Genomic DNA, 15,126 nt, shown 5'->3' with positions numbered 1-15,126 from the left:
TTTGCCCCTCGTTGCCTCCCAGCCTGCCTTGTATTTTACTTACCCGTGAATATTCTTCCCAGCCTGCCTGGTATTTTACTTACCTGTGAATATTCCTCCTAGTTCGGGGATTTTTTAACTTTGGGGGCCACAATTTTTTTTTTGATAAGTTTATTTCAATACACTGATTGCTTTTATAATCCTATGTATTTAATTTATGCATTTAAAAATATTTTTCATAGGTACGACCAGGACAATGACCAAAAAAAGGTTAAGAAACCCTGTCCTTACATAGAATGTAAGCTTTTTGTGGATAGATGCTATCATCTCTTGCTATCAGGGCCAAGCAATGTCTTGCATGTAATTGTTGTGTTTGTTCTTCGTTTTCGAAGAGAACCATGACATCAGGGAAATGATGACATGACTTCAGTTGACTTTGATTTGGGTGAGGGAGGGCTGTGCAAGGTCACCACCCTCACTTTCTCCTCCAGAACCATCCAGTGGCCAGATATTCATCAGGACTACTGGAGATGGCCCAGGAGGCAATGGGAGACCCTGGCCTTTTTAGGCTAAGACATTTTCAGGTTTTTGCTTTGAGTGAACTAATGCCCATTCAGGGAATAGGCCTCTTTAAGAAGTGAGTCAAGATATGGCCCCTTTAATTAAAATGTATTATTTTTTTAAATGAGAAAACTCAGGAAGTCAAGAGCTTTGTTGAAGGACAAGATAGAAGGATTGCCAGAGCATGGTCCTTGGGGATCAGGCGCTAGGAAAAAGTCCTTGAGTCAGGCACCCCTGAGGTAGTTTTTATCTGAGGAATTACAGGGTAAATTCTGTATATACCTGTAACAAAGAAAGAAATTTTCTCACAGGGACCTGAGGTCCTGGTCCCACCACCCTATCACTTACTATATGTCAGGCATTCTACTAAGTAGAGGATACAAAACCAAAAATGCATGTAATAGGTGCTTAATAAATGTCTGCCTCTATACTGACATGAAAACTTTGTATCTAATTGAAGAAATAATATATATATATATATATATATTAAAAGAAATCAGGAGACTAGGCTTTCTGAAAGGAAAACAGGACCAACAAGTCTTCTCAGATAGCCAAGGAAATACATTAAATTTATTTCAAGAAAAGGAACACAGACTTCCTGAGAAGTCATTCAAAAAGACCCTGAAGCAAATATAGACTGACCCAAGGGTCTTCACAGAGATATTTAAACCTATCTTCACAGCTAAAATATGCATCCACTCTATAGGGAAAAAACACATTAGCCAATTTTGAGCTAGCCAAGGAGGTGCATGGACTACTCCAATGGCCTGGGTTTCCCTGTCTTAAGTCTCTCCCCATTCCAATCTATCTTCCATTTAGTCACCAAAGTGATTTTCCTAAAGCACAGGTTCAACCATGTCATTCCCCTACCTGATAAACTCCAGGGGCTCCCTATCACCACTAGGATCACATACAAAATGGTCTGGTATTCAGAGTTCTTTGTATCCTAGTCTTTTTCAACCTTTTTAGTCTTCTTACACCTCACTTTCCCTGCCATATATTCTTTGATCCAATGATGGTGCCCTTCCGTTACTCCATCAATAAGCCATTCCATCTCTTAGCTCTGGATATTTTCTCTTGCTGCGCCCCATACCTGGGATATTCTCCCTCCTGTACACTGTCTTCTGACTTCTCCAGTTTTCTTTGAGTCACAACTAAAATCCCACCTTTTACAGGAAGGCTTTCCCAACTCTTCTTAATTCTAGTGCCTTCCTATTATCTCCTATATAGGAGGCTTTCTATATATTTGTTTGCATGTTGTCTCCCCCATTTAATTGTAATCTCCTTGAACACAGGGACTGTCTTTTGCCTCTTTCTGCATTCTCAGCACCTACACAGTGCCTGACTGTAACACCAATGCGATATCCATAGCAGCAGCTATGAATATATATGCATATCTCCATAGTTGGTTCACAAAATATAATAAACTCTTCTCCTCCAAGACAAAACCAAAATATGTATTTGGAACATTGCTGTTAGGATACCAGAAGGCAAGACTTAGTAAGGTAAGCATTCTTTCTGTTAAGCCTCCCTGATGGCAAGTTCCCCTAGAGAAGTTCTTCCCTAGGCCTGCTTCTCTTTCTGCTCCTCTTTCTGCTCATACCTTTCCCTCCAAGCAATACAGTATATACTGTTTCCAAAGGTTCAGCACTTGTTTGGCTGAGTGCCAAGAAGCTTGGAAACCAGCACTTAATCTGAAAGGTGTGGGAATCCCTGTGACCCAGAGCCGAATTGACTCTGCACCAGGACTCCATGTGGGCCTATTAATGGGAGGAGAAGATCTTACATCCCATTACACTGGCATATAGTAGGTGCTTAAAAATGTTTATCAATTCATAGAACCCTGGGCCTTGGGTTCGATTCTAGCCTGACAGTCTGTGATCCTGGGTAAGTCTCTTAACCGCTCAATTTCCTCAACTGTAAAATGGACATAAATAATAGCACTTATTTCTCAGGGTTGTTATGAAAATTAAATATTTATAAAGTGCCTAACATAGTAGTTGACACAGAGTAGGTACTTAATAAATGCTTGTTTCTTTTTTCCTTTCAATTAAAGATCCATATTTATCCTACTTGCATGTAACAGGAAGTAGAAAAAAATGTCTTGGAAAAATATTAGGTACTATGCTCCTGAAAAGAAGCTTACTAGTGACCCCAGCTTACTATGGTAGGAATCTCAGGTAGCACATAGCCTGATCAGCTGCCAGCAGCAGTCATTGACTTAAAAGTTTATGGAGGTGAGGTGGTCGGCAATGGGGATGTCTGTTCTTAGGTCTTTGCCTAGTTGGCATAGGCAGGAGGAAGCTAAATGGTTCAATGGATAGGGCACTGGGCCTAGAGCCAGGAAGACCTGAGTCCAAATCTGCCTCCCACACTCATTAGCTGTGTAACTCTGGGCAAGTCACTTAACCTGTTTGTTTTTATCCACTGGAGGTGGAAATGGCAGACCTTCCAGTATCTTTGTCAAGAAAACCCTATATAGGGTCAGGAAGGGTTGGACACAACTGAACAAGTTGTGATAGGCTTATCAACAGGTTAGACACAATTCTCAAAGATGTTCTATAAAGTATATTTCCCACCTACAAATATGCTCCCATCTACAAAATTAAAGTCCTTGAATGATCTCTAGAGAGGAAGTGAAATTTGACCTTAATCTTTGGTTATTATATGTGGTGAAACTGAGGTAACAACTTGAAGAAAGTACCTGTTTAAGCAGGCTTTTTCATGTGTACCCTGTGTACAAGTCTGAACTTTGGTGACAACCTAACTCCACCTGATTTCTTAGTAATAATGCCATAAGGGAAGCTAATGCTTTCTAATTTATACTCACGTTAGTCTTTCCAGCAGTTGCCAACTGGTACATGTCACTACAATTGCTTAAGTTCAGAAATAATCTGTGAGAATTCTGTGTTCCCTTAGCAATTGCATCACGAGGGATAGGGAGGTACTTTGGAACAACATACCCTTACATGAGGAATTAGTTACTAAGCCTTAGTATATTCCAGCAAAAAAAAAAAAAAAGTGTTCAAAAAACACTTACACAGTTTTGCACAGCAAAACTCCAAATCACACTTATTTATTTAGTTCCACTTTTCTTCCTTAGAATTCCCTGTCTTTCATGCATTCTTTCAATCAACAAACCCCCTTTTAATGGCAAAACATAGCATTGTGCTAATTGCTGGGGAAAATACAAGTTTAAATTAGATCATTCTTTTACTCGTAGAGCTCACAGTCTGATAGATTAGGCAGATAACTGTTGTGTTCAGTCATGTCCAATTCTTCATAACCCCATCTGAGGTTTTCTTAGCAAAGCTACTGAAGTGGTTTGCCATTTCCTTCTCCAACTCATTTTTTACAGAGAGGAAACAGAGGCAAGCACAGTTAAGGGACTTTTAAATGAGAAGATCTTTTCTATTCATGAATAAGCCCATGTGACCTACTTGGGTCACATGGAAGTCTGAGTCACATGAGCCTGTGGTGGGAGGAGCTTCTTGAACAGGTGAAGCAGGAAATGTCAGAGGAACCAGAGCTGGGAAAGAGAGAGCAGGCAGCAACTAGCATGAGTGGGAGAGCTTATTTGTGATTTTGTTTAAGGGAGTCTGTGATTTGTTTAAGAGAACTGGTTTGTGGGAAGTCTAACAGGGGAAAGCTTGGGGATAGTAGTGCCCCCTGCATTGTTATTGTGTATAGGTTTCTTTGCTGATGGATGGATTTGGTTTTCTGATGTTGCGATTTGGCTTTTCTGATACTTGAATAAATGTTTTGTTTCTGTCTTCCATGTGGAGAGTCTGTTATATTTTGTGATTCAGAACTATCACTGTTGGCACCATGAATATTACCTTGGCGCTACAGTGCCTTGTCCAGGGTCACACAGTCAGTAAGTATTTGAGGCCAGATTTGAACTCAGATGTATTCCTGACTTCAGGCTCAGCATTCTATCCACTGTATCACCTAGCTGCCCTAGACATACACAATATTGCATGATGAATGAATTAATGAAATGTAAAACAAAGTTCTGTGAGGTCAAGGGTGAAAGGTCATTACCACCTTGGGCAGTGGAGGAAGGGAAGAAATCAGGGAAGGCTCCAAGGAAGAGGTTTCATTTGAGTTGGAATTCAAAAGATGGGTGACAGTAGTTCCCACCGATTTAATTATAAACAAATGAACCCCAAATCAATAGATCTAGTCCCAGTCTCTTCTGAGCTCAAGATGCATATTAGACATCTCAAATTGGATGGGCTTTATGCATCTCAAATTCAGTATATCCAAAACAGAACCCCTTATCTTTCCCCCACCTGAAGTTTAGGAAAATGACAAAATGGTTTTCCTAAACATCAGGTTCTATGATGTTACTCCCCTCCAGGAAGTCCCCATTCAATAAACCCCAATGGCCTCTTCCCTTTGTGATCAGATATAAGCTTCTCTCTTAGTTTTTAAGGATCTCACAATTTGGCCTCAACATTCCTTTACGACTTTATTATATACTGCTCTCCATCTAGCCAAACTAGTCTTCTCTCTGTTCTTCACAGGACACTATCTTTGGGCCTTGGTAGTGTCTCTTCTCTAAAGCCAAAATACTCACCTTCATCCTCCCTACTTTCACTTCCTAGAACCCTGTTTTCTTCAAATCTTTGCTCAAGTTAACACCTTCCACACAAGGCCTTCCCTGATCCTCCCAGACTTGTTTCACCCCTCCTCCAATTTGCCTGGTTTATCTTCTGGATGGAATTCTGATTTTTCTAATAATAGATATGATGTGTAATGAATATACTAACAGATAAAATTTTTCAGAATGGCCTTTTCCAACTTGTGAGACAGACACAAAATGCAGCTCAAACTGATCAAACTTTGACAATGCTCATAATCACTTGCATCCTTCTGCCTGCATATTTTAAGTAAAGCAAATCAAAGACTGTAGAACCTGTTCCCATCACAGAACTCTGGTCCTGTGACCCACTAAGATACAACCCCCAAAGACTTGAGCAAGAATTGTTGTACTGTTTTCCATTTGTGAGTTTGTCAGTAGGAAACCACTCTGGCCCTGGGAAGGATTGTTTGTAGTCCACCTTCCCCATTCCCTTCCCACTTGTGATTTATGTATATAATCTCTGATTGGACTTCACCAAGATGGAAGTCTGATCAGAAGAATTCTCGATTTGTAAATCTGTTCCTTATAATGAAACTAATTAATTAAATGGCTACCTGATTACTGGTACTTTGTCTCTGGTCTGCTGTTTTGTCATTCTCAGGTTAGAGACTGGCTCAGTAAAATCTAGTTAACAATCTTTTATTTACATGTGCACACTGGGTTCCCTAAGTTGTTTATTATTATTTATAATTATTAAGTTAATTTCCTTAAGGGCAGAGACTATTTCATCCAGTGTTTGTCACATAATAGGGGCTGATTGCTCTCAGAGATAATATAATAGTAGCTAAACCACTGCTGAATGGGCTAGTTTGCTAGAGTAAGAAAAAAATAAAAGAACATTGATCTTTTTTTAAAAAAGTTCTTTCTACTTCTCCCTCTAGACAAAAGCACTGTACTAGGATACTATTACTTACTTGATTATACTTTAGATAAATTCTTTCCATTACCTTTGGACTTGTAGGGAGGTATCAGGATCAATGGACTTCCATTCTTGATAGCCTACGGTTTGAATACCTCTCTGAGGTGTGTCAAAGAACCCCTTGCAGGAAATCAACCTGGCTAACTACCAGCCCTATGAATATTTATAAACATGTCAGATCTTTTTTTCTTTAAAGCTCTCAGAGTTTCTCTGAGGAAAGAAAGATGAAATACCATCTCACTCATTCTTGTGTCTGCATCAGGACATAGTGGAAAAATTACTGGGTCTCAAGTCAGAAGACCTGAAACCTAGTACCAGTGCTGCTAAAATTTTGCTATGTATTCTTGGGTAAGTAATAAATCTCTCTGGTCCCACTTTATAAAATGAGAGGGTTGAAATATTATAACATTCTAAGATTCCTTCCAGTTCTATCTTTGCAATAGTCTACAGAAATAAATATTGAAATACTCATTTTATACAGTCAGTAGACTGAAGGCATGGAGAAAATCTGTCATATACTCAAGAGGCCCTAAAAAAAATTTTTAAAAAATTGGTTACAGTAGACAAATTTAAATGCAAACTACCAAGTAGTATGTATGCATATCATTTCTGGTGATCTGAGACAAAATTTAATTAAACAGGAGAATGGTGAATTTGAGGTTAATGCTCCATTACAATTACCATATGAAAAGTATTGTCCCAAATAGGTCCATTCCCAAGCTTAAAGTGAATGGATAAATTTCATAGGATGGAAGCTCTGCTATAGGTTTCCTGGACACTTAGGAACCAAAGTAAACTGGAAAAAAGTCCACTTAAGCACCAAAGCAAACTGAGAAAAAAGGTGGCTGAACAGTGAACTTGGAACCAAACAACATGAAGGCATGGGTCTGAGGTTCCACTACTTACTGTGTGACTTTGGGACACACTTTGCTTCTTGTGTTTGTTGTCCTAATCTGTAAAATGAAACAGGCTAAAGTCCCTTCTACTTCTTATAGTACCTGTCTATTTTTTCTTTGATATCTCTGTCTCTGTACAGTGGCAATATGGATACAGAAATAAAAGAAAATTTCATCTCTTCTTACAAGAAAAGAATCTTGAAGGTCAACCAGGGTTCAGAATGTTGAGAGACAGTGACTCACTTTCACCCTAGTTTGCTCCAAGGATGCAGCAACGCACAGGAAAATTTACTTCCAAAGTCAATAAGACTTTTTTATTTAACAGATTTAATTTTATTCAAGTTAGAAATGTTTTCTTTCCATCCCAACCACTCTTTCAACATTCCCCCACCTCATAAACACATCCACATCCACTCCCACATACGCCAATGCTCATTCTTACAAAATGCAAAACAGAGCTGTTGGGAAGAGATAGGAAAAGTTCAGAGTGTGTGTGTGTGTGTGTGTGTGTGTGGTGTGTGATTATTCTGTAAAAAGCTACAGAATCAAATCATTTCAGGGTTAGAAGAGGCTAGAATTCTAATCCTCTGATTTTGAGAATATGTGGAAGGCTAAGGGTAGAAGAGCTGGGGAAGAAGGAGAGAAGAATCAAAATAATTATTGGGATTATGGGGGTAGAAATTTTTCTTTTGTTTACAGACGGTTTAATAATGCTGATAAAACATACTGGAAAGAAGGATGCCATCTAAAAATCAAATATCTCAATGAAGAAAAATCCAGTTCCAGGTAGGAACAATAGAAGAAGATACACCAAGAAGTAGAGAGATTCGTGTGTGTGTGTGTGTGTGTGTGTCCTTTTTAACAAAGAGAATAAGAATAAAAATCAAACACACAAAAATAATGGCTCCAAGGGAGCTCAATTTTGTTTCCTGGCACTAAGAACACTAACTCACACTTATTCTACCCATCAGCTCTGAAAAAAGAAAAAAAATTAAATGAATCAGATTTTGTGCAATGAGAAATGAGAAAAAAAACAGGAAAAATAACCCACCTCAATGCACACTCACTCTAACAGTGCCACAAACTCCAAAAAAGTATGCTCCATCAGAAGGCAATATTCATGTTAGGATTTATATGCATCTAGGGCCAGTGATTATGGCATGTTTTTGTCTTGATTGTAGGAGATGAGTCTTGATGGGCACACAGGCCTACTTCACCATCTTACGAATCATGTAGTTCAGGATTCCCCCATTGTGGAAATAAGTGAGCTCTACATCTGTGTCAAGCCTCATGATGGCCTGGAAAGTCTTTCCTGTATCCAGCTACAAGAATCAAAGAAGAAAAGAGTCATTCAAAGAAGTCAAAATGAAAAAACAAACAAACATTTATTTATTTATTAAGCATCAAAATGAAAAATAAAATTAACATGCATTTATTAAGCACCTATGGTATGCCAGACACTATGTAAAGGATAGGGATAAAAGTGAGAAAAGTCCCTAACCTCAAGGAACTCATTCTACTAAGTGGTTACAATATGTATACACATAAGTAAAAAACTAGTTAAATATAAAATAAACACATAGCTATTGATGGGAGCAAGGAGAAGCTGAGCAACTAGGAGGTTCACAGGTTCCAGGGGGCAAAGGTGAGGAAGAAGAACATGCCAGAGATGGTGAGGTAGAATGTTATGCATAAGAAGCAGCAAGCAGGACAGTTTTCTGGAGCAGAACATGAGAGGAAGTAAAGTATAATCAGCCTAGAAAGATAGACTGGAGTTGACTGAATTGCGAAAGGGCTTAAATGTCAAACAGTGACAATGAGGATCAACTGATGGTTCTTGAGCAGAGGAATGAGATAGTCCAAAAGCCTTTATTAAGTGATTACTGAGTATTAGGCTCTGTGCAAGGTGCTGCGGATACAAAGAAAGATAACCCCTGCTCTAAAGAAGCTCATGGTCTACTGGTCAGACCTATGCTTTAAGAATATCCATTTGGCAGTCATATGGAGGAAAGGCTAAAGATAAAGCTTATTTCTCTGATAACATTGGTAGAGGTTCCACCAGCTATCCAGAGGCTTAGACAGAGTAGATGCCTCTATATTCCCACATAAAGAGTCCTTGGCTTTGCCTCAGTGGGAGTGGGCACTATGAATCTGATTAAATTTAAACTCCCTTTCTCTGAATCTGAGTAAAAACAACAGAAAGAAAAATCTCAAGGACTGATTATTCAGGGCAATGGTTGTTAAGAAAATCATGGATAAAGACTCAGCCAACTCTCAATTAGGAGCTTCTCTGCATGACATAAATTGCCATTTTCAGAAGAGTTGCCATAAACATTTCTTCACAAATATTTCACAGTCCTTAAATAAGGCAAACCAACAATGGACTCTATATGTCTTCAAAGCAAAAAAAAAAAAATCTCTGACTAATGGAATGAAAGAAACTAGAGAATATGTCTGCTGTTCACAGGAAAGCTTTCCTATGAACAGGAATTTTCATTTGTTTAAAAGCACACTTTAATGGAACAGAGTATGAAATTTCTCTTTGTGAAAAGTTTAGTTTGCGTTTAATTATCAGCAGCAGTAGGTATTCAACCAATAGTCACTACGCACCCTGCCAAAATTTTAAAATCAACTTCCCTGAGAAATGATGTACAGCAGCCACAAAAAAAAAAAAAAAGGCATAGAAAAAGAACCAAAGAAAAATCAGGCAGCGGACTTAATTAGAATTGATAATGGATCTCAAAAGAACTAAATAAACATTCTTTTTTCTATCTTCTTCAAAACCCTTTCAGTTGGGTTTTCATGGTAAGTAGTATTGAGAAGTGAATTTAGAATATAAGGGCTATGACAAACATTCCCTCGGCCTGATGAGATAGAAAGCCATAGTGGGAACGGTAAATAATGGAATGGGTGAAATGAGTTTGTGTGAGGGGAATCCAAAACAATTCAGAAGTTTAGCACAAAATCCAAGGTATGCTACAGGAATAAATCACAAAGTCAATAGGTGGTCACATATCTCAAATATGCGAAGAATTTTATAAAATCTATAAGAAGGTGAGTCAATTGATAAATGGTCAAAGAATATGAACAGGCAGTTTTTAGATAAAGAAATCAAAACAATTTATAGTCATATAAAAATGCTCTACATCATCATTGATGAGAGAAATACAAATTAAAACTATCTTGGACATGTGGAAAAATTGGGACACTAATTCAAGGTTAGTGGAATTGAATTGATCCAACTATTTTGGACAGCAATCTAGAATTATGCCCAAAGAATTATTAAACTGTCTATACCGTTTGACCCAGTAATACCTCTGTAAGTTTATTTCCAAAGATGACTAGGGAAAAAGGAAAGAACCTACATATTCTAAAAATGTTTATAGCAGGTCTATTTGTGGTGGCAAAGAACTGGAAACTTTGAGGATGCCCATCAATTGGGGAATGGCTGAACAAGTTGTTGAATGTGATTGTGATGAATGTTATTGTGCTGTAAGAAATGATAAGCTTAGAAAAACACAAATTGATTTGCATAAAATAACGAAGAGCAAAATGTGAAAGCCAAGAGAACATTGTATATAGTAATAGTAATGTTGTTATAAGAACTTTGAGTGAATGTCATTTTGACTATTGTAAATACTCAGAATAACTTCTAAGGATATATGAAGATGCTATCTGCATCCAGAAAAAGAACTAACAGAAGTATGTAAGAATGGTTTTACATATGTACACATTTGTTTCTAATGGCAGTCATCTATAGGGCAGGGGGAAAGAGAGGGAAGAAAAAAGAAATCTGCATGATAATTTTATTATATATTTACAAAGAACAGTGAATTGTACCTAATAGATTTGCAGTTTCATGTGCAATCATCATTTTAAAAATTATATTATGGAAATGTTTTATTCCATAACATAAAAAAAATAAAAATTTAAAAAAACAAACCAAAAAAAAATCGACAAGTATCAGCTCAACCTATAATGTTACATAGGTAGAAGAAGAAAAATGGATTTCAGTAACTGTATCTATGTCTACTCCAAATCCTTGATGTCATTTTAGTTTCTGAGCCCTGACTATTGAGATGCTATGACTTTCTCCTGAAAGGAAGATTGAGCACAATCTGGAGAACATACTATACAATTCAACATGAATCAGGATAGTTCAGTTTACCTGAATCTGGATATTCATTTGTGGCTTGAGGTTTTCTGGAATTATAATGGTGTAACGCTCCTGCCCTGTGAGTCCAAGCATGTCAGCATTCTCCCCAGGGAGATATTCCAGAGGGATGACTCCCATGCCTACAAGGTTGCTCCGGTGAATTCGTTCATAACTCTCAGCTAGGACAGCTTTGATTCCCTGATGAGGAGGGAAAAAAGTCTCACATTTCATTTTCCCCCCATCAAATACACAAGGACACAGAAATCATCTTATATGAATTAAGTGCTTCTTTTAATTGATTCCTTTTTTTTTTTAAACACCATCATTTTTATTATTTTATTTTTTTGCAGGGGAGGCAATTTGAAGGCAACTTGCCCAGGATCACATAGTTACTAAGTGTCTAAAGCTCCATTTGAACTCAAGTCCTCCTGACTCCAGGGCCAGTGCTCCATCCATTGTGCCACCTAGCTGCTCCTCATGACAACTTTTCTACCTTTGTTCTTTATAAGTAAATGTCTGAAACCATTTTTAACTTCAGGTCTTCCTGACTCCAGGCCTAACATTTTTTCCATTGTGCCATGTATATGTCAGATAGGACTTAAACCCAGGGCTTCTTACTTCTAATATCTATTTTTAAGCCATTACATCATATTACTTCTCAAAAGTAAAAATTTGAGTATTCAAAAGCCCTGGGGAAATTTTGATTTTTTAAGTAGGCAGATATTCTAGCTATCTGAGGGTTTATATTTCCACTTTTTAACTATTTTACTAATGGAACCTATTTTATAATGTGTTATACCTCTTGTCTCCTCATGTTAGTATGTATTAGCCAATACAGATTAGCTGCTTTGTGGCTAGGCTTCAAGATTCCATTAGAATCTTTTCATAAGCAGAATTTTACAAAGACTAGGATTAAAGGTAATTTTAAAATTACACCCTTAAAGATAATTCACCAGCCAGAAAACTCATCCTGTGGCAAGATAAGCACTTAACACCTTTTTATTTTCCCTATTAGGCATCTGTACATGAAAGGAATGTGGTTTGTGCAATTCCTTATATTTTGGTCAGGGGAAATGCTGCCCATGAGATTTATTAAAATTCAACAAGCATTTATTTGTTACGCACTTTCTATGTGCTGGTGATATAAAAACAAAAATTGAATGTGTTTCTGCCCCCAGGTTGCTTATTGTTACTGAGGGGGTGGGGGCAATGACTCTATCTAGAATAGGGTTTATATATATTATACACATATGTTACACACGCAAGAAACACAAAAATAATTTTGGCTAGAGGTGGGATGGCGGGTTGGAGTGTCAAAAAATCTAAGAGGATCAGGAAAGGCTTCATGTAATTTATTGTCCTTGAGTTGAACCTTGAGGGGACCTAGGTATTTCAAGAGATGGAGCTGATGAGGGAGGACATTCTAGGTATGGAGACATAGAGGAATAGAAGGAGATGAATGTTATACACAAAGCACAGTAAGAAGGTTGGTCTGGCTATAGTACATGAGAAAGGGATTAATATGGAATAAATTTGGAAATAATGAAAGTGAACAACATTTTTACAGCGCTTAAAGTTTGCAAAGTTCTTCATTTCTATTATCTCACCTGAGGTTCACAACAACAGCCTAGGGCCTGGGGTAGGTGCTATATTATCCCTATTTTACAGATGAGGAAACAGTCTGAGTAAAGCCATTTCACTTGCCCGGTGTCACAGGGTCAGAGCTGCCAGATTGTAAAGGGTTTTAAATGACAAAAAGAGGAGTTTATATTTTATCCTAAAATCACTGGAAAAGCTTCTTCAATAGGGCAGTGATATGCTTACCCTTCTTCAATTAAAGTAAATGTCAGGCTTTTACTTTTTAAACTTGATTGTCTCAATCTGCCAATTTTGTGAAGTTTAGTCTTTCAATGTTTGAATAAGAAAAGATCGTTCCTGCCATGATTGACTGAAGGGGGCTGCTACCCACACAGTTGTCTCATTCTCCTCTGCATGACTTACCAGCAGAAAAGGGCCCTTGGCTGCCCAGTCTCGGGAACTCCCAGATCCATACTCTTTTCCGGCTAGTACTATCAGAGGGATACCTGCCTTCTGGTAGCGATCAGCAGCATCAAATACATCAAGCTGAAAGAGGAAGGGAAAAAGTTTCTGAAAAAAAATTATTCAGGGAAGAAAGTATGTACATTCACTTTCAGGGAACCCCTACAAAAATGGTAAAGACAAGAGGTCTGCTGCTATGACCAGATAGATCTTAGGCATTTATATATGTGTGGATATGGACATGGACATAGATATATATATGGATGAGTAAAAAGGCAGAGTCACCTACCTACCCAAATGCGACGGGAGTTTAGCAGAAATTCTCAAGTAAACCTTTTGTGGACATATAACTAAACATAAAGTAGCCAAAAAATGTTTTGAAATTATCAAAAGCATCTTTCCTTTTAGTTTTATATATCAACTACATAATCAAGGCCAGGGGCAGGAAAAAAAATGACACTCAGAAGTAAGAGGGACAGACAAAAGATTCAAATATATTTCTCTGGGAGAAATGAAGTATTCCGTTTTGATATTACACAGATGAGCCAGATTTAATCTATGGTGACTAAACAATGAAGCAATTATTCTTTTATTTTTTTTATTTTTTTATTTTCTTTTTATTTTTTAATGTTTAACAATCACTGCCATACAATTGCGATTTTATCCCCCCCCATCTACCCCCCACTACCCCCCTCCCTCCCCACGACTGCATACAATTCTGTATAGATTCTACATATACTTTCCTATTGAGTATATTTTCACTATAGTCATGCTATGTAGTCAGACTAAGATAAATGAAAGAAATCATATAACAAATCAGAACATGATACACAAACACATACACATACACAAACATGATCTGCTACATTATGTGAGTGACTTCCATATTTCTCTCTCTGAGTGTGGAAGGCATTTTGCCTTGAGATCCACCATTGGGATTTTTTTTTTTTTTGTAAGAAGTTCTTGTGTTATTACAAAAATCTAAGTCTACCAGAAAAAACTCTCACACACTGTGGTCGTTGCTGTGCATAAAGTTCTCCTGGTTCTGCTCCTTTCACTCAGCATCAGGTCATATAAGTCCTTCCAGGCCTCTCTGAAGTCTTCTTGTTCATCATTTCTTATGGCACAATAGTACTCCATTACATTCATATACCAAAATTTATTCAGCCATTCCCCAATTGATGGACATCCCCTTGACTTCCAGTTTTTGGCAACTACAAAGAGTGCTGCTATAAATATTTTTGTACATGTGGGACCCTTTCCCATTTTTATGATCTCTTGGGGATATAGTCCTAGTAGCGATATTGCTGGGTCAAAGGGTATGCACATTTTTGTAGCCCTTTGGGCATAGTTCCAAATTGCTCTCCACAATGGTTGGATGCGCTCACAGCTCCACCAACAATGAATTAGTGTTCCCACTCTCCCACATCCTCTCCAGCATTTATCATTTTCTTGTTCTGTCATGTTTGCCAATCTTATAGGTGTGATGTGGTACCTCAGAGTTGTTTTGATTTGCATCTCTCTAATCAATAGTGATTCAGAGCATTTTTTCATATGATTATAGATAGCTTTAATTTCTTCCTCTGAAAATTGCCTGTTCATATCCTTTGACCATTTATCAATTGGGGAATGACTTGTATGATTATACATTTGGGTCAGTTCTCTATATATTCTAGAAATGAGGCCTTTATCCCCGAGCTTAGCTGTAAAAATTCTTTCCCAATTTACTACATCCCTCCGGATTTTGGTTGCATTGGGTTTGGTTGTGCAAAAACTTCTCAGTTTAATGTAATCAAAGTTATCCATTTTGCATTTCATAATGCTTTCTATCTCTCCTTTAGTAAAGAATTCTTCCCTTCTCCATAGATCTGATAAATACACTATTCCTTGCTTCTCCAGTTTATTCATGGTATCAATCTTTATACCT

At 37.6% G+C, this 15,126-nt stretch overlaps 1 protein-coding gene across 2 annotated transcripts in view; it reads right to left on the bottom strand.

The window, feature by feature from the left end:
- Positions 1 to 7,313: 7,313 nt before the first annotated feature.
- ACO1 (aconitase 1) overlaps positions 7,314 to 15,126 on the bottom strand; it is a 103,905-nt gene continuing 96,092 nt past the window's right edge. For both annotated transcript variants that reach the window (XM_072612754.1, XM_072612743.1), the window contains 3 exons: positions 13,161 to 13,283; positions 11,172 to 11,357; positions 7,314 to 8,325 (listed from right to left, as the gene is read on the bottom strand). In XM_072612754.1, coding sequence (XP_072468855.1) covers positions 8,212 to 8,325; positions 11,172 to 11,357; positions 13,161 to 13,283 — 423 coding nt within the window. In that variant the 3' untranslated portion in view covers positions 7,314 to 8,211. The remainder of the gene's footprint in view (positions 8,326 to 11,171; positions 11,358 to 13,160; positions 13,284 to 15,126) is intronic.

The sequence above is a fragment of the Notamacropus eugenii genome, chromosome 1 (assembly GCF_028372415.1).
Source record: "Notamacropus eugenii isolate mMacEug1 chromosome 1, mMacEug1.pri_v2, whole genome shotgun sequence".
Classification (NCBI taxonomy): domain Eukaryota; kingdom Metazoa; phylum Chordata; class Mammalia; order Diprotodontia; family Macropodidae; genus Notamacropus; species Notamacropus eugenii.
Note: the sequence above shows the minus strand (reverse complement) of the source record. Positions and strands in the feature narration are given on the sequence as shown.